Genomic DNA, 26,170 nt, shown 5'->3' on the forward strand with positions numbered 1-26,170 from the left:
GCTGTCCTGATGCCTCTTGACAACCAGACTTGCCAAGTGACCTGAGGCCCATGAGCAGCAGAGTTGGGGTATGAACTTGAGTCTGCCTAGGTCCCCACTCCCAGAAGTGGTCGTCTTCACGGCAAGAAGGTCACAAAGCCACACCCACTATTTCTGAGGCTGTACAAAAAAAAAACCCAGCTGTTGGTTTCTTTCGGAAACAGAAGGGGAGGTGTCGGCGCCATACATTTGGTTGGGTCCGGTTTGAAGCTTGGTTTGATCCAGTGAATATTCTCTTGGAACTTCTTGAATGCAGAGAAGTTGGGTCTCTATGGAATGAGTTCCTGGTCTGGATTCCCGTCTCCCACCTGGCCTTGCTGAGCACAGGCCCCAGCTTTCCACCTGCGGCCTGTGGCTGGTGAACTGCTCTGGTCCGTCTGACTCCTTGAGGCCTAGCGATGACACCAGACTCATGTGGCCTCAGAGCGGCCATGTGGCTCTGTGGACCACTCCGAGTTCCCCTCCACCCTCTTTGTAGGCTCTAGAGCTCCACTCCCACCTCACCCCCACCCCAGTGGGTGCTCCAACAGTTTTGCCCAGGAAATGAGGGAAGCAGCACCAATTTCCAGATGGTGCTCTTTGTAATTAACAGAATTCAGCATTTCCATTCCGGTGGGTAAACAGCTGCTCTCGAGTCCCTCCGGTGCCCCTCCTCCAGGCCAGCTACCTGTGGCACATCTGAAGGTGGTTCTCAGGCCAGAAACGGAAGAGCAGGTGGCCTCCAAGATTCTGCTCAGGCCCCTCATCGACACCCCTCCTGCTGGGAAGTATTTTGAATGTCATTGCCCCTTTCTTAGCCTGACCTTGCAGGTCCCCTCTGCAGTCTTATTCTTGGGCTGGGGCCAAGGCCACCCAGGAGAGCTCTCTTCTCTGAAACTCTCAAAGAATGGACAAGACCTCCCTGCCCCCGCCCTCAGTGTTTCCCTCGACTTATCCCAACACTCATGCCCCTTTCTGGGCTCAAACCCAGGGAAAAGATGGGCAGAGATTCCCTCACTCTCAAGTTCAAGTTCATTTCAGAGGCTAGAAAAACAGAACCCCTTTGATTCCCAGTCTCTCTTACATCGGGAGTGACCATGTGACAGAGTTCTGGCCCATCAGATAGGAACAGAAGTCTTACTGCATCACACAACTAAAGGATCAGCGTCCCTCCAAGTGAATTTGGGGGATAAATAAAGACACAGACACAGAAAGTAGCTTTTCTTTGGGTTCAGTGACCTCTCCTCAGCCGCAGCTCCCACAAGGGGGGCAAGACAGGCCAGAAAGAGAGAGCAGCAGGTGCTGAACCCTTTTATTAGGGAAAAGTCATTCAAACGAGGCAAGGGATCAGGTTCACAAAGGAACAGGTGAGTGTAACCCCTGCAGGTGACGCCTACGCCTGGGGCCACGCCTCATTATCTGTGTGGGGCAACGCCCAAGTTATTGGGACCTGGCCCTTCTGTGCCAGGCTGAAGGCAATAATTGGTCAGAACCCGGTGCATCAAGACTGAAAGGCATCTGCATCCAGGGCAGCTCCCGACAGAGCCTGTTAGGGAGTTCCAGAAAAAGTGTCTGCTTTCCTGATGAAAGAGGCGGAGGCCTGTACCAACACTCCTCCGAGACCCTCTTCTTGCCCTAAGCAAGGACATGAGGCCTAGAAGTGGTTTTGTAGGATTGAGGGGGAAGACTGGGGATTGAACCCAGGGCCTTGGGCATGCAAGGTAGGCACTCTACCAACCGAGCTATATCCCAGCCCTGAGGCTTAAAGTCTTGATAGCCATATTGTGACCCAAGACAATCCAAAAATGCAGTTTACGTCTGCCTCCAGACCTCTCTCCCCGACCCTGGCCCAGTACTAGGATGGACCTGGACTGCTGGGCAAGTGCTCTACCACGGAGCTACATCCCCAATTCCCCAGGCTCCTTTTATTTGAGAGAGAGAGAGAGAAGAGGAGGAGGAGGAGGAGGAGGAGGAGGAGGAGGAGGAGGAGGAGGAGGAGGAGGAGGAGGCCCTGCCAACTGAGTTTCCTAGAATTTTTTAGCTAAATATGATCCTAATGGATACATCGCAATGGAACCATGTGTCTGTCTACCTCCCTGATTCTGTTCACATTCTCTCCCTGCCTTCCTGTCCTACAAAGTCTCAGGCCCAGAAGAGCCGTGTTTCCCTCTATTGTCTTCTTGCTCATATGATAACTACTTCCATAAAACTCTGACGGTCCCACCTATCTGCAGCCTCTTGAAATGTCCAAGTAGCAAGTAAAGGAACAGAAAAATCTTTCTTAGTCGGGCGCAGGGGCGCACGCCTGCAATCCCAGCAGCCAAGGAGGCTGAGGCAGGAGGATCGCAAGTTCAATGCCAGCCTCAGCAACTTAGCGAGGACCTAAGCAACTCAGTGAGACCCTGTCTCAAAATAACATACAAAATAGGGCTGGGGATGGGGCTCAGTGGTTAAGCCCCCCTGGGTTCAATCCCTGGTGTACCAAAAAAGAAAAATCCTTCTTCTCTCAATAGAGCTGCCTTGCGTTCAAACACACCACCCCCTTCTGAATGCCAGAAGTTTATTACTATTTTATCATTAATATTATTAGCTCTGATTCTTAACTCCACCTTGGTTTTTGCATCCTTCTGTCAAGTCCTAGTCTCCTGTTATAATCTCACATCCTTCCTACAGGTGAGGAGGCTTGGGGGAGGTGGGCTCTTGGAGGTGGAGTAACTTTTCCGGAGTTGGACGGTCAAAGCATGACATGGCCAGGACCACAACCAACCACAATGGTCATTAATGCCCACTCTCCCTGGGCACCTTGTCTCCCTCCACCAACCACCCCTCCCACACCCTGGACTTTATCCCCTTTCCTGGGGGGAGGGGAGCTCAGTGAGAGAGCAGAACAGAGGGGGCTGGCCGAGTATGATTTATTGGACAGCAAAGGTGGCAGTGCCTGGAGCTGCTAGGTGTGGTTAGGCTTGGGAAGTGGCAGCGGTTTGAGCGCGTAGGCGAGACAGCACAGGGACGCGTCTGGGCACAGGTGCATGAAGGACTCCTGCCTCGTGCAGTAGGTTCGGCAGGCCCCTTGGCCCTTCCAGCACCGTTTGAACTCCGTCCTCCCTGTCAGAGAAACAGGTCACAGAGCAGCACATGGGTCAGAGGTCAGACCAATGGTCACAAGTGAGGCCACAGGTTAAGACATCTAGTCATCGGTGAGAGTTCTGGTTACCACTGAGGCTACAGATTTCAGTCCTGGTTAACGCACAGGCTGTACCACTGTGAACAAGTTTCCTGTCCACGTAGAAACCGCCCAAGGTCACACAGTCATTAAAAGCGGATCCAGGATTCAAACCCAAGCAATCTGCTCCAGAGTCTACACTCTGAACCATGACACAAGTTGCCCTGATATAAAGGGGACTGTTTAAAATTAGATTATAATGAGGAAATTTCCAACCCTGGGCCATAGAAAGGACAAGGCTTAGAAAGAACAGGTCCTATCCACCCCCACCCCAGTGCTCTTTGGTTATATGGCATGAAATAGAATCTCTCCTTCCTTTATTCATTTAACAAACATGGAGTGTTGAGGGACCCACAATAAACAATATGGCCGTGGTCCAGGCCTTTCCCACAGGCAGGGAAAGCGACTTAAAAGCAAGCAAGTAGCCAGGCCTGGTGGCACACATTTGTAAGCCCAGCAACCCAGAAGGCTGAAGCAGAAAGATCACAAGTTCCAAACCAGCCTCAGAAATTTAGCAATCTTCAGTAATGCAGTAAGATCCTGTCTGAAAATAAAAAGGACTAGGGATGCAGTTCAGTGTAACATACCCCCTAGGTTCAATGTCAGTACTACCAAAGGAAAAAAAAAAAAAAAAAGACCCTCTCTCAGAATGAAATCAGAGTCTGGGGATGTAGCTCTGTGACAGAGCACTTGCCTCGCATGTTCCAGGGCCTAGGTTCAATTTCTTGTGCCACAAAAGACAAGAAGACAAGCAAATAAATAGATGGAAGTGATCAGGGTTCTCTGATGGCCAATTTGAGCAAAAATTGGAAAGTGAGACAAGATTAGAACCACCAAGGCTTGTCTGTTGTGCAACATTTTCTAGACGCATGGCTTCAGAGAGGCAGAGAGCAAGCAACACAGAACTGGGAACAAGTGGAGGGTAGAGGGAGAGGCTTGCCTACGTCTCCCTGGACTAAAGAGATCCCACACAATACTCACATGACACCTTGGGACCATCCACAGGTTCCCCTAGCCCTGCCGACTAGCCCATCCTGCCATTTGTCCAGGTAGAGAATCTCAGGATGATACAATGCTGGCCTCAAAATCTCTATGGGACAGAGAATCTGTACTCTAAAGAGGGTGCGTAGCACAGTGATCAACAGTGATGTGACCTCAGCTCAGAACTCCTGAATCCCAATCCCAGCTCCATCATTTCCCAGCCGAGTGACCTTGGCCTTAGATTCCTCAGGTCTATGGCTTTCTTTCAGAGGAAAGTTACAGGATCATTTTATCCCAAGGCCTGGCACATAGTAAATGCTCAATAAGTAGAAGGTGAGATTATCAGAATAACAGCTTAGTAGTTGGAGCTCCCACAATCCATTCTAGGTATATCTCCAGATAAAGAGAGGAAGGGACTTGCTCAAGATCGATTAGCTGCTCAGTGGTGGGTTTCGATAGAACCAGAGCCCCTAACTCTCAGGCACTGGCCGTTCCTAGAATAAATACTCTTAGCACATCATCACATCTGAGTTTCCCAAGTACCCAAGACCCAGAGCTGTTATTTTCTGGAAGATAATATGCTTTCCCTTCATGTCTTTGACTAGACCTCCCACGCTTTCTAGTCCCCATTAGTCACACGGGCCTCCCTGCTGTTCCTCACACCAGGCTACCATCCTCCTGCCCCAGGGCCTCACTCCTTGACACTCCCCCCACCTGGGAAGAACAATCTCCCCTGCATGTCACTCGATTCAGAACTCGATTCAGACCTACCTTATAGTACAAAACGAAAACACCACGGAATGTACTTCCAGACCATTCACTGGAGCAAGGAAAAGGCAAATAACAGAACCAGCTTGGTTCAAGTTCAAGGTGTTCTCGTTGGGTGATAGGTACTAAGGAGTTCTTTAAACTGTTTTTTTTTTTTTTAAATTTGTTTGAAATTTTCTAAAATAAAAAAAAGTTGCTTTTAAAATCTCAAGTCATTACACTAATCTGTTTTGCATAAATTTAAATTTTTCCAGAATGAAACATTTTTTAAAAACTCACCTTCTGGAGCTGAGGGTGTAGCTCCGTGATAGAGCACATACGTAGTTAGCATGCTAAGCATATGTGAGACCCTGGGTTCAATCCCCAGCACCAGAGCCCCTAACTATAATCCCAGTGGCTCAGGAGGCTGAGGCAGGAGGATCACAAGTTCAAAACCAGCCTCAGCAATTTATCAAGGCCCTAAGCAACTCAGCAAGACCCCATCTCAAAAATTTTTAAAAAATTAAAATAAAGGGGCTGGGGATGTGGCTTAGTGGTTAAGTGCCCTTGGTCCAATCTCTGGTACAAAAAAAAACTCACAATGTTCACTATTCTATTTTCATGTGTACTTGAGAATTTTCTAAAATAAAAAGATTGTTTAAAGCCCCATTAGATTTCTTCCTAGACCACCCCATCAGCTTGCCCATCACCCCCTGCTGCTCTCACCCCTTACCTTGCTTTTATTCTTCTTATCACAGACACATTATGTGTTTTTCTTTTTTCTATTTCCACCAAATAAAGTGTTAGCTCCACGAAAGCAAGAACTTGCTTTCTTCCAGTCAAAATCCCAGCATCGTATCAGTGCCTGATGCACAGGATTTTTGAAATGCATAATTGTTGAAGAAATCCCATTTTACAAATTAGGAAACTGAGGCGCAGCTGATTTAGCCATTTGCTCTAAGTCAGTGGTGTGGCCAAAATTAAATGTTGGTCTTGGCCCTCTGTCCTCCAGGACCTGGGAGCCTATTACACACACACACACACACACACACACACACATACACACACTCACACACACATGCATTCACACACACACTCACACATACACACACACACACATGCATGACATTACCTGGTGGCACATGACCCAGGACCAGGAGAACCATAGTGAGTAGTAGTAGCTGTGCCATGGCTACAGGACTCCTGGGGAGGCTGCTGGGGAGGACTCAAGAGGAGAGGAATCCAGGGGTTGAGCCTGGCTGCCTGTGGAACAGCCTTTATAGACCACAGATGAAGGCAGGGCGGGCGACAGTGGTGGGAGTATGAGGCCATGTTGTCCCAAGCTGCTTGGGATCTCAGCCAGCCTGTGGGAACCGGTCAGCCGCACCCACCAGAGGCTGCTCAGCTCTGAAACTGGGGGCTGAATTTCCTGAAGCCATGCCTGGGGACAGAGGCTGGACACCTTCCCTGTATGGGTGAGTGAGAAAAGCCATGACTTGAAGTCAATCCCAGGACCTCCCCCTAGTGTCTGGGAGACTTTGGACAAGTCACTTAACCTATCTGGGACCCCAGCTGTCATGTATGAAATGATGACGAGCCTCCTTTACAAGGCTTACAAATGAAGGTGTCCCTTCTTAGTGGCAAGGAGAAGGGACCAGAACACACTGACCCATTCAAACAAGCATGCATTGACACCTACTCTAAAAATGGGAAGAAACCTACCTCATAGAGAGTGATAGCTACCCATCTCACTTATGGCATTAAATGAAACAATACAATGATTCTCAAAACATGGTCCCCAGCCAGGAAGTACCTGGTCTGAACTGGAACTTGCAAACTCTCCGGCCCTACTCCAAACTCAGAAATCAAAAGTTCTAGGGGGTGAGTCCTGGGAAACCGCAGCTTAAGAAGACTTCCAGGTGATTCTGACGTACCACTAAGGTATGAGCACCACTAAGATAATCTACCTGCCTAGAGCCTGGAGTCTGGTAGTCAGGTATCTAAGCTGCACTGGGAAAGATGAGTAGGGAAAAGGGTATCCCAGGCAGAAGGGACAGGGGGCACCAGCCAGAGTGGGTGGAGCAAGGCTCTGTTGAGAGGAGAGGCTGAAATGGACCCTGCAGAGGACAGGAGTGAGGGCACAATGGACCTTGAATGCCAAGTTCAGCCTTTTGTATTTTAGACAACCCTAAGGTCTTAGTGCGGGTATAACCTGTTGAGGGTACAGTTTTCAATAAAGAAACTGAAACCCAAAGAGGGGAGCTGACTTGACTGAGGTCACCCAGCAACTGAGTCGCAGAGCTGGCCTGGAAGCTGAGTCACCTCCCTTCCAAGGCTGGTGTCTCACCACACAGGTGGGAAACGGAGGCCAAGAGGGTCACGCCTCGGAAGGAAGCCAGGCATGAGGGGTTTGGTGTCTACCCAAGACTTGTGGGGGCTGCTGTAGGAGCTGTTCCAAGCTGGACACCTGAACCCCTCAGCCATGACAAGTTCCACCCACAGGTACAGTCTGCTCTCCAAGGTCTCCCACACATATGCACCTCCAAGAGTTACAGGAAACCAGGCACAATGGCACATACCTGTAACCCCAGAAACTTGAAAATCTGAGACAGGAAGATCACAAATTACAAGTCAGCCCAGGAAACTTAGCAAGATTCTGTTTCTTTCTTTTTTTTCTTTTCTTTTTTTTTTTTTTTTGGAGGTGGGGGATTGAAATCAGGGGCACTCAACCACTGAGCTACATCCCCAGCCCTATTTTGTATTTTATTGAGAGATAGGGTCTCACTGAGTTGCTTAGTGCTTAGCCTTTGCTGAGGATGGTTTTGAACTAGAGATCCTCCTGTCTCAGCCTCCTGAACCGCTGGTATTACAGGCAAGCAACACCGCACCCAGCCTCAAATTTCTTTAAAAAAAATAAATAATAAAGAACTGGAGATGTGGTTAGAGGGATAGAGCAGTAACAATCTCCAGTAACACTAACCCAGACACACACACACACACACACACACACACACACAGGGCCCCACAGCCAACTTCCCTACCAAGATCAGTAAGTCTCCTCCTCCAACATACCTGGGGAATTTTGTTTGCCTTGTTTTTAAGCCATGAACTATATGGAAAGGGACAATAGGCTGAAAGGCAGAGAGACCTGAGTCCCAAGCCCAAGTAATCCTCAGCTGGTGAATAAGCAAAGGAATAAATGACAGCAAAATCAGATATTCAGAAATCTTCAGTACAGACTTCCAGGACTCTCTTCCCCCAAGCTGTTTCCCAGCATTAATCCTCCGTCCAAAACAGGGTTTCTCCAAGTGGAGTGCAAGAACGATCTGCATCAGGATGTTTGGGAGTTTGCTTAAAACATTCATTCCAAAGCTGAGATGTAGCTCAATGATAAGAGTTGTGTGTCTAGGGAGAGGCCCTGGGTTCAATTCCCAGCACCCCAGAAAAATTAATAAAATAAAAAGATCCCCCGAAACCTTGGGACCTAAGAAACTGAACCTTTACCAAGCGGCGGAGTGGATTTTGTGAAGGCTGAAGTTGGTGCCCCGCACTGATGGATTGGACCGAAGCGGACGCAGAGGGGCATCCAGACCCTTCTTCTCTCCTGTCGGCCACCCCGACACTGTCACCCCGACCTCGCGCAGGCCTGGAAGCGGCGGGTCACCGGGGGATCTGCAGTCTTAAAAACGCAGCGCGGCCCAGGCTCGGGGCGGGGACCCCGGGGCTCCCTGCCGGGGCGGGGCTGGACGGGGCGGGGTCGCGCTCCTCCCCCGGCCCGGGGCGGGGCGGGCCGGGCCGGAGGGGCTGCTCGCCGAGGCGGGCGGTCCAGCCTGCAGCACCCAGCGGCTGAGGCGGCGGGGGACCCGGACCCCTCCCCGGCCGAGGTAAAGCTCCGCGCCGCCCGCGGACAACTTGCCCAAGTTGGAGCGGAGTTCGCGGGGCGCCTGCTGGGGGGGTTCTGCGGAGCCGGCGGGGGCCGGGGAGCTTCCAAACCGCGTGCGGGGTGCGGGTCCCCAGCCCTGGAGCCGGGAGGGTCCGGGAGCCTTGGACCAGGAAGCCCCCTGCCCCGCGATCGGGGCCCTCATACTCGGGACCCCGGGCTGAGAAAGCTCGGACCCAGCCTCTAAAATGGCACAGGCGTTCCCGGGCCCGGTGGGCTCCCCGCCTGTCCCCCGCCGGGACCCTGTCCTGTCACCAAACCTGGGGCCTGGCGAGCTCGCAGCCCCCGCCTTCCAGCAACAGCTGGAGGCCGTAGCGCCAGCCGCTCCTGAATTTTTCACGCAGGGGGCGGGCCGGACACGCCGTTCCCATGACACCAGGGCACTCGGGTTACAGCCGAGGGATCCCCCGGCCCCCCTCGCCCTTCTGGGCACCAACCACCCAGTCCGACCCCGTGGGATCCGGCAGCGGCCCTCAACCCTCCTGGGCACCCCCAACCCAGAGCGTATGGAAGAGACCAGTGGGAACAGGGCGGATGAGGGCAACTCGGATGCCTTTCGTACCAAGGGTCTCATGTTCTAAAGGAGGGGCAGGTTGTGCATGGAGGGGTGCAGGTATGGACATCCACCTAGCTGCGGTCTGTCACCTGGGGTGGGCCATCCTTAAGGCATGGGACATGGCCTCTGGATGTGCACGTTCGTGTGTTCACAGCCTGCCAACTCACCCCTTCCAAGTGACCTTACCCTGGGCCTGAAGCCAGAAAACCCCCACTCCAAGGAGCAGAGGTGCCGCCTCCCGTTCAAACAAGAGAGGACTGTGGAGGAAGCCTTCTCGACCGCATCAGGACCCTACAACAGAAAGAGGGGCAAAGAGCAACTGCCCATCCCTACTTCATTCAGGGGGAAGGAAGAAGGAGTGGCCAAAGCCCTTCCCTACCAAGGATGACATTGAACACTCAGCAGGAAGCAAAGACCCCCCTGCGACGGAGAGCCAGCACTCCACTCACCCTGTCATCCCGGGGCCACCAGCCTGGCCGCCTATGCACAGCAACCCCCAGTCAATCCCAGCATCCCCGATTGGGCCAATCAGCCTCCCTCAACCCTCCTGTCCGGAAACCTTCACCTGCCCCAGATGGTTGGTCCTCTGAATCCAGCGACTCGGAAGGCTCCTGGGAAGCCCTCTACCGAGTGGTGCTGCTTGGAGATCCTGGCGTAGGGAAGACCAGCCTGGCCAGCCTCTTTGCAGGGAAGCAAGAGCGGGACCACCATGAACAGCTGGGAGGTAGGGGCCTTGAGGGGTGGGGTGGGATATGGCCAAAAGAGTGAAAGGCCTGTCACCAGGGGGCAGAGGGCTGCCAAGAACAGTTGTAGGAGTCATGCACTGTTCAACTCTGAGCATCATTCATACAGACTATGAAGTGAATGATGCTCACCTGGATTGTGCAAGACGCAACCTGCATGGTGGTCTAAAGGAGGGAAATCCTTGAATAGAATGAGAAAATTTGCCAAATTTTCATGAGACGTGTATGATTCATCTTCATGTCATAAGGGAGGGCAATTCGGAAAACTGTCAAGAAATGGTGGACTTTCACCCAACTCAGAAACTCCCATTCCAAAGTCCCCCTGACTCTCCGATGCCCCAGACCCATAGACACCCAACGATGGCCACCATGACCTACAGCAAAGTCTCTAAAGTGGAGACTCCCGATCCCCAGAACTGGGTTGCTTTATTCCCTAGAAATGCAGTGAGCTCACAGGGCCAGGGGACCTAGGATAACTGGATATGGGGACAGAGGAAATGAAGACAGATCCCTGAGGGACTGGATGGGAGGACATAGAATGAGTGGGGAGGGGGTTTGTTAAAAGCAGAGAAGAGGTGGGGACAATCTGGCCCTGCTGTTTCTGCGGCCTCAACACTCCTAAGAGTGAGAACTCACACAAGGGGCATATAGACTTACACCTGCATGTGTTGTGAATGGGGAGACCAAGGCCCAGAGCTTAACATGACCTGCCTGATGCACACGCCAAGTCAGAGACTGTAGGGCCAGGAGGGTTCCCAGCCCAGCTTTAACCCCACCACCCCAACCTTTCAATCCACCACACTTTAACCCCACCACCCCACTCATTCAATCACTACACCCACCTTCCTGGCACCTACCACGTGCCAGGTACTATGCTGGCAGCCAGGGAAGCATGGGCTCCTCATGGAGTTTCTTGATCTACCAGGAAGGACACACCAAATAAGTGTGGTGAGCACTCCCAAGGAGAAGTGGAGGGGTGATGTGACCAGAAAGGGGAGCCAGGGAGCCCCACATCTCCCAGGCCTGCCCCTCCTCCCTGAGATACAGTCTTCCCTTGGTTGCAGAAGATGTGTATGAGAGGACCCTCACGGTGGATGGCGAGGACACCACACTGGTGGTCATGGACACCTGGGAGGCCGAGAAACGGGTATGGCACTGCAAGCAGGACTTGGGGGACAAGGTGCTGAGCCTCACACCACACTCTTATTCTCACCTGGGACACACAAAGCAGGGTTTGGGGCAAGGGCCATTCTGAGCATACCCCGCCCCAAAACCTATAGCTCCTAAACAGCCTTTCCAAAGACAGAGATCCTCACAATCCTGATCCCTTCTCTCATTCCGTGGATCCCCTCCTGGCACCCACCCCAGGGTGTGCTTCTCCCCTGCAGGCCTCCCCAGCATCATGACCAGCCTCACCCCACCCACCCACTCACACTGTGCAGGAGAAGGCAGGCTGCATTTGTCACCAGGATGCCCAAGGTTGAAGCCCCCTTTCTTTTACCTACTAGTTGTATAGCTTTGTGCAAGTGACTTGCCTACTGTGACCTACAGTTTTCTTGCCTGATGAATGGTGAATTGTTCCAGACGTTCCTGTCATTCTGTCTTCCTCCTCAGCTGACTTCTGTTGTTGTTATTGGGTGGATTTTGGTGCTAGGGATCAACCCAGGACCTCGATTAGGCAACATGCTAAGCATGTGCTCTACCCCTGAGCTGTACCCCCAGCCCCATCATCAGCTGATTTTAAAACTTTCTTAGGCAGTTCCAAGAGGTGAGCCTAGTCTGGAACATGAATAATAAATGCTGAGCAGGGTGGAAAATTGTATGTGATAATTCTTATTAGTTACAACTAGGTAGCTAGTGAAAAAGGAAACCAAAGGGATCCTTCCTACCCCCTTCCAAAGGAGGAAATGGACAGCACACAGGGACATGTCTCTGTTATGACTTTCCTATCTTCTTTGGGTTTTATATGGTAATACATGCCTATTGTTGACCTTTGAGGAAATACATGTAAGCAAAGAGAAGGATCCAAAAGTCATCTGAAATCCCGTCTCCCTAAAGGGCAGAACCTTTCCTTAACTCTCAAGGAGGCCCCACCCTATGGCAGTATTGAGTGATTGACTAGAATGGTGGCCAGTTCCACCCATAGGCCCAAAGAATGAGAATGAAGGCGCTAAGTGGTCAGTTTCTCTTAACAAGCTTAAGAAGAGTAATGCAGGTCCAAATGAGCATAATAATGATGATTCTTATAATGACAGCTGACATTTATGGTGCACCCTCTTTCACTGGATGTATGACATTCAGGCAAAACCAAAAATATACAGTTAGGCTGGATTCTCATTCTACTGATAAAGAAACTGAGGCTCAAAGAGGTTAAATCAGGTGTCCGAATCTCTGAAAGAGCAGATAGGATTCCAAGCCAGATCTATGCGACTCCATAGCCTGTGCACACCAGGACTGCCCCTACCTGTGCCCCTCAGGAGCACCATCTTCTGAACCTTCAGCTCATTCATTCATTCTAAAGCACTTAGTGGGTGTCCGTCATGGGCCAGGTGCTGGAGGTGCAGCAGTAAACCAGGCAGACATGTCCCCTGGCCTCAAAGAGCTCACAGGTGGGTGACTGCAGGTCTATTTTTGGATGCAGTTGAGGATTCCCTGGGCAGGGTCCAGTGAGTGAAGAAGAGGGGTCAGAGAAGGAGCACCACACTGGGGACAAGGGGGAGAGGTTACTGGGCCAGAAAGCAGGAACTGGAAATCTGCACCCTGCTTGCTCTGAGGCCTTGAGAACGTTTTCTCCTCTTCTCTGGACTTTTGTTTTACTTTTCTATCCATAAAATAAGGAAAGTAAACCAGTTTCCCCATTCAGTGCCCGTGAAGGGAGTGCCCAGAGCAGGCCCAGCAGTAGTAATCTACTGAAATAAGCACCTGTCCTTTCCACTCTGGGCTGGACGGTACTCTGATGTCAACAGATGGAATTGGACAGAACAGTAGTGCCCTGCATCAGCTGACCATCTGATCAGCTGGAGAGGATTAAAAATCAAATTCCTAAGCTTCACCCCTAATGAATAAGAACCTCCAAAAGTAGGGTCTGGAATCTCTATTTTGAATCATACTCTCAGTTGCTTCTCACCCACCAATCCATGGACCAACTGGCTATTGGTGATCACCTGTCAAATCCTCCATAAATATTTGTATGATGAATAAATGGTCAAGCCCCACCCTCTCATCCTACAGATGGGGACAGGGACTTAAGGGAGGAAGGAACCCATCCATAGTCAAGGTTGAGAACTCGCCTCACTTGGGACTCCATCCCAAGCTTACTTGGCCTGAGGAATGATCAGTGTGGCTGTTGAGAATGCATCTCTTTGACAATGATGTTGACTGCAGATCTGTTGCTTTCCCATTCAAGTATCTTATTTGGTTATCAGGAAACTCTTCTGACTTACAATCAATGCTTTCGCCACACTCAACCTTTCTCACTCCAGATCTTAGCGTCAACGTTCTCTTTGTCTGGAACCTCTTCTCTCCTGCTTGGCCTGCTCACCTTTCAAACCCCACTCACTGGTCCACTGGGAAACCAACCCACAATCTGCTGACCTCCACCCCACCTACCTAGCTCCTCCAACCACTTGCATATGGCCCTCTGGAAGGTACACACCACACTGCATTAGAACTCTCCATTCCAGCTGGGTGCACACACTAGTAACCCCAGCTGTTCAGGAGGCTGAGGCAGGAGGATAATGAGTTCAAAGCCAGGCTCAGCAACACAGTGAGGCCCTAAGCAACTCAGTGAGACCCTGTCTCTAAATAAACCACAAAAAAAGGGGTGAGGATGGCTTAGTGATTAAGTAACCCTGGATTCAATCCCCAGTACCCCCAAAAAAATTCTCCATTCCATTAACATTTGTGATGGTTTGGATATGATATGTCCTCCAAAAGTTCCTGTGTTAAGACAGAAATGTTCAGAGAAATGACTAGATAATGACAACTATAAACTCATGAGTGGATTAATCCATATGCTGGATTAGTAATCTAAATGGGCCAGGTGGTAACAGTAGGCAGGTGAGGTGTGGCTGGAGGAGGTAGGTCACTGGAGAGGTGCCTCTCTCTGCCTCCTGGTGCCATGTCCTTCTGCCATAATGTTCTGCCTCACCTTGGGCCCCAAGGAATGGTGACAGCAGACCATAGACTATACCTCTGAAACTATGAGCTAAAATAAACTTTTCCTCCTCTGAGTTGTTCTCGTCAGGTATTTTGGTCACAGTGATGAAAAGCTGACTTTCACAACCCCCCTTCTGCACCAGGAGCTTCTGGAGGGCAGGAATGTGTCTAATTAAACACTTATAAATTTATTACCCAGGTGATCTAGTTTCAGACTGCAGTCCCTGGCTAATGGCCCCCATCCAGAATGGAATATCAAAAGCACTCCTGTTCTTTCCTTTCCTTGGCCAAACAACTTGAAAGGACTCAACTTTTTTTGTTTGTTTGTTTTAGTTTTAGGTGGACACAATATCTTCATTTTATTTTTATGTGGTGCTCAGGATTGAACCCAGTGCCTCACGCACACTAGGCAAGCGCTCTACCTCTGAGCCACAACCTCAGCCCCAGGACTCCACTTCTTAAAGGGAAGGGGATGATCATTTCCAACCCCCTCTGACTTACACTCCACAGTTGCTTTTTAGCCCCTTTCACTTCAAAACTGCCTGAATAGGCCTTCCCTGAAGTCCACCTCCTGTCCTCATTTCTCTCTCTCTCTCTCTCTCTCTCTCTCTCTCTCTCTCTCTCTCTCTCTGTCTCTCTATCTCCCTCTCTATCTCTATCTCTATCTCTTAATTCCGGATTGCAGACATCCTACAGAAATGTCTAGCAAAGCCAAACCCTCCTCAGAAACCAGACAACAGAGTGGAACAGGCAAAGCCAGACTACCCCCTCTCCCTTGGCAGGAAAAGGAACCAAGTCCTTCTCTGCCCCCAGTGCCCAGCCTGTGGATGTGATCAGCGAATGACAAAATCAAGTGATGCAGTGTCCACCCAATTTTTCAAGCAGAGAAACCCAGGGTCAGAGAGGATCAGGGGTTTCCCAAAGTGACACAGGAAATTATGATAGAATTTGTCCCCCAAACCTGTGCAGAATGTAACCTCAACCCTAACCCCTCCCACTAGACCAGACCAGCCTCTTTCTCAGCCAGGGCCAGGCGCCCTCTGAGCACGGGCCTGGGGTCCCTCCCCTACAGAATGAGAGCTGGAGCCAGGAGTCGTGCCTGCAGATGGGCAGCGCCTATGTCATCGTGTACTCCATCGCGGACCGGGGCAGCTTCGAGAGCGCCTCTGAGCTCCGCATTCAGCTGCGGCGCACACATCGGGCAGACCACGTGCCCATCATCCTCGTGGGCAACAAGGCGGATCTGGCCCGATGCCGGGAAGTCTCTGTGGAAGGTGAGCCCTCCACCCACCCTCCTCTCTCCCTCGACCCCACTGCCCCTCCTCCAGGGCTCTTGCCTGGGGGCTCTTTGCCCTGCCAACCCACCCCCACCCTGCAGCTTCTTGACTGAGCAGAAAACTGCCTCCTCTCTCACCTGGGAAGAAGTGAGAGACCTCAGGACTTGGTCCTCAAGTCCTGCCAGCCCCCTTGCCTCTCTACCCCGTCTTGGCATCTCCCCTTGGTCCTAAGCCAGTCTCTCTAGTTCTCTAGCCCCTACTCAATCGGTCCTCCTTGCCAGCGGCCAGAGTTTTTCAGAACCAGAAGTGACCTCCTCATTTCTTTCCTTTGGAATTTCCCTGTAGCTCCACATGCCCTGAATCAGGGACACCTGATTCACCAGTCAGAGGCCCAGTGCCTACTCGCTTTTGAAGGGCTTATGTTTGAGAAATGACCATTATTGGCTCCAAAATGAAGTGAGAAAATGATAAATTAAGTTTACCAAAGCTTTAATTGTCTAAAAGGAACATAATATTGTGTCAACCAGCAACTACAAACCAAAACTTTTTAAGTTATCTATCAATTACATTTACAGTGAGATGAGAATATTTTAATGTTTCATATTTCTAGTGGGGCCCATAAAGATCTTAAAATGGCCCTATTTACAGAATAAAATCTCTAAAAATATGGAAACTGAGACTAAAAAGGAAGAGAAAGCCAATTTCACAAGTCATCATCCATGAAATACTAGAATTCAGGCCCCTGTCTCACAGCCTAGTGCATCCCAGAGTTGAAAGACCATGTACTTTGTGGACAGGCACCCCCAAAATCTGCAACATTATCCGCAGGAGATTTTGTTAAAACACAGGTTCCCAGACCTTATCCCAAACCTACGGGATCAGAATTCCTGAGGGTGGGCCCAGGAACCTGCCTTTCCACACGCTCCTCCAGGTAATTCTAATGCCCAGGAGATCAGGCCTCAATCTGGCATTCAGCCTGGTCTCTACCTACTCCTAACCTCCCGTCCTCCCAGCCTCATTCTGCCATCAGTATCGGTCAGTAGACTGTGAACTAACTCCTCAAAGCCCCACATGATTTATCTCTTAAGTCCCTGAAACTCCCCTAGGTATGGGCACAGGCAAGATGGCTTCCAGTTGACACTGATCCACTTCTTCCTATCTTTGTCTCCGTCTGCCTGTACGGCTCACCTGACCCCGCCCCTCAGAGGGCCGCGCGTGCGCCGTGGTGTTCGACTGCAAGTTCATCGAGACGTCAGCCACTCTGCAGCACAACGTGGCCGAGCTCTTCGAGGGTGTGGTGCGCCAGCTGCGCCTGCGCCGCCGAGACAGCTCCGCCCAGGAGCCCCCTGCACCGCGGAGGAGGGCTAGCCTCGGCCAGCGGGCGCGCCGCTTCCTGGCCCGCCTGACTGCCCGCAGCGCCCGCCGCCGGGCACTCAAGGCCCGCTCCAAGTCCTGCCACAACCTGGCCGTGCTCTGAGACCACCTACCCTTCTGGGGGTGGAGGGACACTGGGTACATTCTGGCCTCCACCGAAGGCAAAGGTGCAGTTGCCTGGAGCCCGCATCGAAGGCCTTTCCTATCCGCTGCCCTGATGGCAGAGCTTCGAGGACCCTTCGACCTCAAGGAAGCAGTGGACAGACTATGGGTCCAAAGCCTCACTGGGCACAAAATAGAGGGTTTTTTTACGTGGTGGGTGTCTTTTGGTAAAAATCTTTCTTGTCCCTGGGCCCTGGGCAACCCTTAGAAACCCTCCATGATAAACCTGTCCAGAAGGATGCCCTGTCTGAATGCCCAGAACCGCCCTTCTGGGCTCTTCCAGGTGTCCCCACCTCCTGCATGCCCATCTACACTGACTGGCTTAGCCTACTGGCCTGGATGTCAATAAAGTCATTGAATCGATTGTGTTCTTAGGCTTTTCTCCCAACCACAGGGTATAGTCCCTGACTCATGTATTTAGGAGAAACACAGTGGATCACAACTAACCACAATTCAGTGTGACCCACTGAATTAGATTATAGAGTCCCAAAACATGATATGGAAGGAATATCAGCACTCATTCTAACAACATAAGAGCTGGCGGTTGTGGGAACTGGCTATGTGCTAAGCCATCAGAGATATTAGTGAATCTCTACAGCACCTGAGAGGAGGGTGATACCATTAACCTACTTTGACTCTTTAGGAAACTGAGGCACAGGGACAGTAAGGGCTCACACACAGGATCATAGAACTGCTGTAAGTGATATTGCCAGGATTCCAAACCAGGCTGGTCCCACTGAGTCTATACTCAAATTATCCACAGTCCTCTTGAAGAACTTGGCAAAATGGGGCCCTTGCAGTGGTGCACGCCTGTAATCCCACCAACTCAGGAGGCTGAGGCAGGAAGATCACAAGTTCAAAGCTAGCCTCAGCAACTTAGCAAGACCCTTGCTATCTCAAAATTAAAAAAAGAAAAAAAAAAGGTTGGGGGGGCTGGGGATGTGGCTCAAGCGGTAGCGCACTCGCCTGGCATGCGTGCGGCCAGGGTTCAATCCTCAGCACCACATACAAAGATGTTGTGCCCGCCGAAAACTAAAAAATAAATATTTAAAAAATTCTCTCTCTCTCTCTCTCTCTCTCTCTCTCTATCTATCTATCTATCTATCTTAAAAAAAAAAAAAAAGGTTGGGGATGTGGCTCAGTGATAAGCACTCCTGGGTTCAACTGAGTTCAATCCCCCCATGCTAAAAAAATAATAATAATAATTTGGGAAAATGGGGATGTAGTTCAGTAGCAGATGCTTTCCTAGCATACAAGAGGCCTGGAGTTCATTCAGGAAAGAAAGAGAAAGGATGAAAAGAATGGAATAGAAAAGAAATATTGTGGGGAGGGACAGATTTTCAAACACAACTTTGCATGCAATTTAAGGCGGGAATGGTCTATAAACATGAAAGTCAATACATTAATCTCCAGGATCCACCCCAATTTATTCCAATTCATGCATTTTCCCAACGTGGAAACTCAAGTCCAGCCAAGGGAAGTGAGCACCTCAGGGTCACCCAGCCAGTGAGGACCCAGGGCCCAGGCTTCCCACGGCTTCCTTTTGCCCGTGAGAGCACAGAGGTAGTGAGGCGGCCAGCCTGCCTAGGGACAGGGTGCATGTTGGGGATCAGGTCAGGATTTCCAGCCAGACTGACGAGAAGGGGTGTCACTGCTTTGAGAGGAGAACGAGATGCTAACGGTTTGGAGGTTTGGACCTTCTCTCTGACGCCTGACACCCCTGCCCCCAGCCAGCTGCCTGCCCAGACGCCTCAGCCCCGCACGTGGGCCACCACGTTCCAGCCGCCCGGCAGCGAGACCTGGAGAGCGATAACCTCCAGCGGCGCCCCGTCCCCCAAGTCTCGCCAGCAGGTCACTGATGACACCTTTTCCCCCACTCCGACCTCAGCGGGAGGAAGCGAAGAGGAGGAGGGTCTTCCCCCGCTCCAAGCTGTCTCCGGCCTGCGGTCGGGGGAGGGCCCTAGCTGTGGAAAGTTGGCAGAGGCAGCCGGCAGCAGCCGGGAGAGTGGAAAAAATGATATCAAACCCGGAAAAATGCAGGCCGGATGGAGGCCGGAGCCTGCGGAGTCAGCCCCGGGAGGTGAGAGGAGGGGGGAGGAGGGACAGCGCGGTGGCCAGGCTGAGAAAGGAAGAGGGGCCAAGGAAGTTCAAGAGCAGCTCTAGAAAGCTGAGGAGGGTGGCCCTCCAGCCCTCCTTTCTCCATCCATAAATATTTACTGAGGATCTACTAGGTGCAGGGCACCGTGCCAGGCGCTCAGGAGATGCGGTGAATCCCGAGGAGGGTGCCCGGTGCTCCCTGGAGCTCCCACAGCCTGATAGGGCAAGCAGAAAACAAATACGTGAATGAAGTAACCATACACTGATAAGAGACAGGGAATCAGGGTAGTCAGCGAAGGCCCTGAAAAACCAATCCCATACGGCTCCATTCACAGATAGGGAAACTGAGGCCAGAGGGTGCTGAGCCCAGGCCACTCAGAATGTGGAAGAAATAGCTGAGACCAGGGTGGGACAGGGACAGTATGCCGCCAGCTCTGGCAGGATAACCTGTCCTGAACCAGAAGTCCAAGTTCAACCCTCTTCCCCTCCACATCTCTGTGCCTTAGTTTCCCCATCCATAAAATGGGATTTGTGACAATTCCCTCCCTCAAAGTTCACACAAGGGTCAAATGATTTAAGATATATAAAGTACTTAAAATAGTTCCCTCGCCCAGGAAGTTTCAATAAATGTTGCTTCAGATTTGGGGGGAACCAGGGTTTGTTAAGGGCTTTGTTTTATTTTGTTTCTGGTGCTGGGATTGAACCCAGGGGTGCTCTACACTGAGCTACATTCTCAGCCTCTTTTTTAAATTTTATTTTGAGACAAGGTCTTACTAATTGTCCAGGCTGGCGTCATTTTGAAGACCTGGGAGTCTTCCTGACTATGACATGGAAGGACTTTAGGAAAATCCCTTTCCCTTTGAGCCTCAGTGTTCCCATATGCCAAATAAAGGGGTTGAATCTGAACTTGTATCATATATTTATGTTCTCACATGTGTGTTGTCTGCCTCCCCGACAGTAATGAAATCCGCAGGAGGGAAAGGTCCTAAGTACTGCTCTGTCCCTACCACCCACCACAGTGCCTGGTTCAAAATGGCTGCTCAATAAATGGATTAATTAACCAACCTCTCCTGACCTCTCTCATTCTAAGTGTGTGTGAACAAGGTATGGCTGCAAACCTAGAGGAAATCCATAGTACTCTTCCCAGGGACACAGCTCATTACGGTTTAGAAAGTTCTTTCTTATCCATCAAAACAAATAAACAAAAATAGATAATTTTTAAAAGCTCTTTCTATATGGTAGTATTGATCCCATGGTACATGCTTCTCATTTCCTCTTTAACACAACCCTCTACTTAATAGGTATATTTAATAGATGAACATAGAGAGGCTAAGGGAACCCAAGAAATAGATCCTAGGCCACCCAACGAGGAAGGGTCATCGGTTCAGCTCAGATTGGTTGTCGAAGCAAGAAGGAATTGCTGTCTTCTTTTTAAATTTGTTTATTTATTCTAATTAGGTATATATGACAGCAGAATGCATTTTGATTCATTGTACACAATTGCAGCATAACTTTTCATTTCTCTGGTTGTACACAATGTAGTGTCACACCATATTTGCAGTCGTACATGTACCTAGGATAATGATGTCCATCTCATTCCACCATCTTTCCTGCCCCCTTATCCCCTCCCCTAAGAATTGCTGTCTTAATTATATGGATTAGGGAGAGGAGCTGAATCGTCCCAGCTCAAGGTCAATGCAATAAAAACAGCAAATATTTGCATCCCTCTTCCTATGTACCAGGTGCTGTTCTGAGCGCTTTTCATAATTTGTTAAATCCTCAAAACTGATGATTCAACCACCATATGCCAATTTTCAGGTGGAAAAACTGGAGCACAAAGAACCTTCGACCCAATATAGCACCATTGGCACATACATACCAGACCCAGAATTCAGATCAGGGAAGTCTAGTCCCTCCTTGTTTAGGGCTCACCTATAGAGCACCGTTTGTTGATAGGACAAACCCAGAGTGGACTGGTACAAGAGGGGAGCAATCTTTGCCCCATACCCCGCTCCCTGTGCTGGGGGCTGGGCAGAGAACAAAAACACTTAAAGAGTCCTGAGCCGCCCACCAGCTGGGACTTTCCACCTTAAAGGGAGGATACTGTTATGGAAAAAAATGATAAAGCTCTGGAAAGATGAATATCTCCCCTGAGGCCCCCAATCTCTCCAGAGTCCCCCCTCTTGCTGTGGGGGAGGGTCATGAACTGTGCTAGCCTGGTCCACGGGAGATGAAAGCCACCTGGCTTCCAAGACACCCCAGCCAGGCTGCTCAGACTCCGGAGGATCATTGGCCTTGGTGGAAAGTTTCAATTTCTCAGCCAGAAGCATGAGATTTCTGCTTGGAGAACCTGAGGAATCCAGTCCAGGCTGCAGCTCCCAGTCCCTGGGTGGTGGGAAATACACGTCTCATTTCACTCACATGGGGACAGACTCACAGGCTGTGAAGGAAGGTAAGGAGCACAGAGGTCCCAGCTGGCAGACACAGGAATGTCCAAATCCCTGCCCCGGCCAAGAAGGGAGCTGAAGGGTAAATGAGGGCTAGAAAATTTTTTTTCTGCAAATGCTTTATAAAGATGAAGAATCTCTCAGCTCTGTCATGAGCAAGTGACCTTAGACAAATGAAAATATACAGAGCGAAGAGATTTGGGTAGAATTATCCATGTGATTGTCTCTATCTCAAGACCATTTGAAGATTCTTGTCCAACAGCTTGAAAAAATATACAAGTTTGGTTTCAATTTGAGCACTGTTCCCTTCTGTTCAGTTCAGGGTTCAGTTAAAAATAATACTGATGATGGGCTGGGAGCTTTAGGTTCAGCAATGCGTGCAGTTTCCCCCAGTTCCATCTGGTTCAAGTTCAAGGGTAGGGTGTGTATGGAGGGAGGCTAACATTCCCATGCTTCCTGAATGTGACAAGACATTGGCAGAAAAGCACAGATTTTGGAACTAGGAAAAAACCCATGTTCAATCCGATCTCAGACACATCGTTTGGATTCCTTTCCTTCACCTTGAAATGGGAGGTGGGGAGCTGGGTTGTAGCTCAGTGGTAGAGCCCTTGCCTAGTATGTGTGAGGCACTGGGTTCGATCCTTGGCACCACAGAAAAATATAAACAAATAAAATAAAGGCATTCTGTCCATCTACAACTATAATAATAATAATAATAATAATAATAATAATAATAATAATAATAAATTGGTGGGAACTCCTATTCCATAGAATTAAATGGGATTTTTAATATTTAGGAATGCACTACTCTATGCCACTGAGTAATTGACTTTCTCCCTGTGTGCCTTAGTTTTCTCATCTGGAAAATGGGAATATTAATAACATTCTCTCTCTAAGGGTTATGGTGAGAATTTAATCACATTGTTCTTTGTTAGTACAATGCTTTGCACACAGTAAATAAACACTCCATGAATTATAGCTGTTAGTATATTCTATGCATTTCTTACTATTTCCTACATCTATGTTCTGTGAAGCATAGTATTGTATGTTTCTAAGCTTCACTCAAATATACAATATGCATCCTTTAGCTTTATTTTTCACATTCAGTTTATATTGTAAGATTCATTTCTTTTTTTTTAATTTTTTTTAATATTCATTTATTTTTTAGCTTTTTGGCGGACACAACATCTTTGTTTGTATGTGGTGCTGAGGATCGAACCTGGGCCGCACGCATGCCAGGCAAGTGCGCTACCGCTTGAACCACATCCCCAGCCCTGTAAGATTCATTTCTATTGAGATATGTAAGCTTACTACATTCTTTTTAGTATTCCATTATACAAACATACACAATTTATTTTCCTTTTTACCCATTGGACTTTTTCTATTATTATCAGTGCTGCTATGAACACTGTACAGGCCTCTTTGATCACATGTGTGAGAGTTTCTCCTTCCATCTTTCTATTCTGCCATTTTCTAAGTCTCAGCTTGCCCTGGGCTGGTTATCTTTAGGGTTCCAATATGGCCACCCCAGTTTTAGGCATCAAATGTGGACATGACAAGGGCCAGTGGAAAAAAGAAGGCTGGTTCTTGCTGGAGGTCTCTGGGAGAGAACCAGAGACCTCCAGCAAACTTCCTTTCATTTCTCATTGGCCAGAAATGGTCACTTGACCACCTTCAAACCCAATCATTAGCTTAGGTTAACCAGTGTTTACCCTCAAGGGTAGACTCCAACATGGCCATCCCAGAAGAAAGGCTACTTGAGGGAAAAACCACATCCCAGACAACAAAAAAGGCTGGGAATGCATGCCGGATAGAGAGACTGTTCTAATTACTGTGCTGCTTAAGAATCCACCCCATTAATCCTGGTACTGTGCGCGCACACCCACACACACACATATACACACATACACACATACCACCCCAAAGCTCAACAGCAGGAAAACATTTTCTTCTAGGTGGTGAGAGTCAGGGATTTGGGCAGGGAAACATTGCTACAGCCCATCTCTGGAGTCTCATTTGAGAAACTCAGATCCACAGTGGACGGGGCAGGGAGGGTGACTGGGCAGCTGGGCTGGGACCATCTGGAGGTGTCATCCCTTAGCTGTCAGTAGGCAGCAAGCTACGCTGTCACCCTTCCGAGGCCCTCCCAGGAAGCCTGGGGTTTGCTTCCTTTTGCTGAAAATCATCACAAATTTAGTGACTCCATACAGCACAAATTTATTATCCTCAATTTTCAATTTTGTAGAGTGGAAGTCCAACATGGATCTGATTGTGCTAAAATCCTGGTGTCAACAGGGCTGTTTTCCTTTCTGGGGATTTTATTTTTTTATTTTTATTTATTTATTCTTTTTTGGTGTCAGGAATTAAACCCAAAGCACTTAACCTCTGAGCCCCATCCCCAGCCCTTTTTATATTTTATTTAGAGACAGGGCCTTGCTAAATTGCTTAGGGCCTCACTAAGTTGCTGAGGCTGGCTTTGAACTCACGATACCCTGCCTCAGCCTCCTGAGCCCCTGGGATTGCAGGCATGCGCCATTGCACCTGGCCTTTCTGGGGGTTTTAGAGGACCTTCCCTTGTCTTACCTTTTCCAACTTCCAGAGGCCAGCTGCTTTCCTTGGCTTGTGGAGCCTCCCTCCATCTCCAAAGCCGGCACTGTCAGGCCACGCCATCTCTCTGGTCTTCTCTCTTCCACCTCTGCTTGCATCATGGCAATTACAGGGACCCGCCCAGATAGTCCAGGATAATCTCCTTATTTACTCATCTGATGAGCAAATCCACTCCAGCCTAATCTTAACCCCGCTTCATCATGTAACGTGCCACATTCACACCTTCCAGGGATGACATTTTGGGAATTCATTCTCTGCCTACCCTGGTGGAAGGGAGAAGGGCAGGAAGGAGGGTAAGTTCACATCTCCACTCTTACTCCTCTCTCCAGCCTTTTCTAATGAATACACAGGAAAGGCCCCAAATTAAAGGGCTTCCCCCTCCCCCGGGATGGCGGGTGCTGGGCCGCAGTCCTCGGAGGCTGATCTGGCCAGTCCTCCTCAAGGCCAGCTCTTCTCCAGGAGCATCAGCTGCCCTGAATCTTCACCTTGCAAATGTCTACCCATCTCAGAAAATTCTCCTGTCTCCCCACAGGTATGGGATTTGCCCCTGAATGGATTCCCCTCTCCCAGCAGTATGTCATCAGAAGTCTGAGTCACTGGGGTAGGTGACACCCCAGGTGCCCCAACAGGGCAATCAAGGGTATTCTTGGATCTTAGCTCCACTGTCCTGACAGCAGTCCTGAATGAGGGCAACCACTGCAGAGTCCGTTCCCTGCAGCCTCTGCCCATCTACTGAATGAGAGTCGATAGTTTGCACATGACCCTCTATAAAGCTACGGTGGACCGTCCATAAAGCTACGGTGGACCGTCCACACACCGACAGGACGCGCTGCACTAATGCAAAGCCACAACCACAGGCTGCTGCCCGAAATGCTCAGAGTTAAACGAGCAACACAGCCAGTCAAGTGGGACTGGATCAAGGACACTAAGGAGCATGGAGGCTTGTGGCAAACTGAAGGCACCTGAGATGGAGCCCAGGGCCTCACCTGGTAGGTAAGCGCTCCCCCTGAGCTGCGTGCCCAGCCCCTGCTCTCCAGAGATGAACCCAGCTGCTGCCAGGTGTTATGTCAGTTGCTGCTGCTATGTCAGTTTTTTTTTTTTTTCTTTTCTTTTTTGGTACTAGGGATTGACCTCAGGGGCACTCGACCACTGAGCTACCTCCCCAGCCCTATTTTGTATTTTATTTAGAGACAGGGTCTCGCTGAGTTGCTTAGTGCCTCACTGTTCCTGAGGCTAGCTTTGAACTCACAATCCTCCTGCCTCAGCCTCCTAAACCACTGGGATTATGAGCATGTACTATTGCGGCCGGCTGGATATGTCAGTTATTCTAAAAAAAAAAAAAAAACAGGAAGCCATATCTTTATGAGAAATAGCTCAATGCTTAGATAATCATTGTTAATTCCAATTTTTAAAAACCCTGGGCAGGACTGGCCTGTAGCTCAGTGGTAGGGTACTTGCCCAGCATGTAAAGCCCTGGGTTCAGTCCCTAATTCCACCCAAAAAAAAAAAAAAAAAAAAAACAGTGAAATAAAAACCCTGGGTAGAATAGGTCCGCCCAGCCAAATTCTGACAAGAGGCTGACATTTTATAACCTTTGGTCTAAACCCAAAGAGTGACAGGGAAATGTATTCTCTGCCATTTTCCAGCCTGCAAGGCCCTCTTACCCCACACAGTTAGTGCATAATTACAAAGAACGGCTTGTTCCCCTATTCGACTTCTCTCTCTCCCTCTTTCCAAGAATGCCTCTCTTTCCCTGGCATTTGGGATACCAAGGATGCCAGGTGGTGTATTTTTTTAAACTGAACTTTGAATCATAGTAATAATATATTTTCATTATAAG

General features: G+C 49.6%; 2 protein-coding genes across 2 annotated transcripts; one reads left to right on the forward strand and one right to left on the reverse strand.

Moving 5' to 3' along the window:
- Window positions 1-2,965: 2,965 nt before the first annotated feature.
- Window positions 2,966-6,159, reverse strand: Defb124 (defensin beta 124). Its single transcript, XM_076849467.2, has 2 exons — window positions 6,102-6,159; window positions 2,966-3,123 (listed from the first exon to the last, which is right to left on the reverse strand). The coding sequence occupies exons 1-2, from the start codon at window positions 6,157-6,159 to the stop codon at window positions 2,966-2,968; spliced, it is 216 nt and encodes a 71-aa protein (XP_076705582.2).
- Window positions 6,160-8,764: 2,605 nt separating this feature from the next.
- Rem1 (RRAD and GEM like GTPase 1) lies at window positions 8,765-17,543 on the forward strand. Its single transcript, XM_077109048.1, has 5 exons — window positions 8,765-8,853; window positions 9,620-10,189; window positions 11,273-11,355; window positions 15,439-15,640; window positions 16,849-17,543. Exons 2-5 carry the CDS (start codon window positions 9,850-9,852, stop codon window positions 17,118-17,120), a joined length of 897 nt encoding a protein of 298 aa, XP_076965163.1. The 5' UTR covers window positions 8,765-8,853; window positions 9,620-9,849; the 3' UTR covers window positions 17,121-17,543.
- Window positions 17,544-26,170: the final 8,627 nt, after the last annotated feature.

Source organism: Callospermophilus lateralis, chromosome 3, assembly GCF_048772815.1.
Source record: "Callospermophilus lateralis isolate mCalLat2 chromosome 3, mCalLat2.hap1, whole genome shotgun sequence".
NCBI lineage: Eukaryota > Metazoa > Chordata > Mammalia > Rodentia > Sciuridae > Callospermophilus > Callospermophilus lateralis.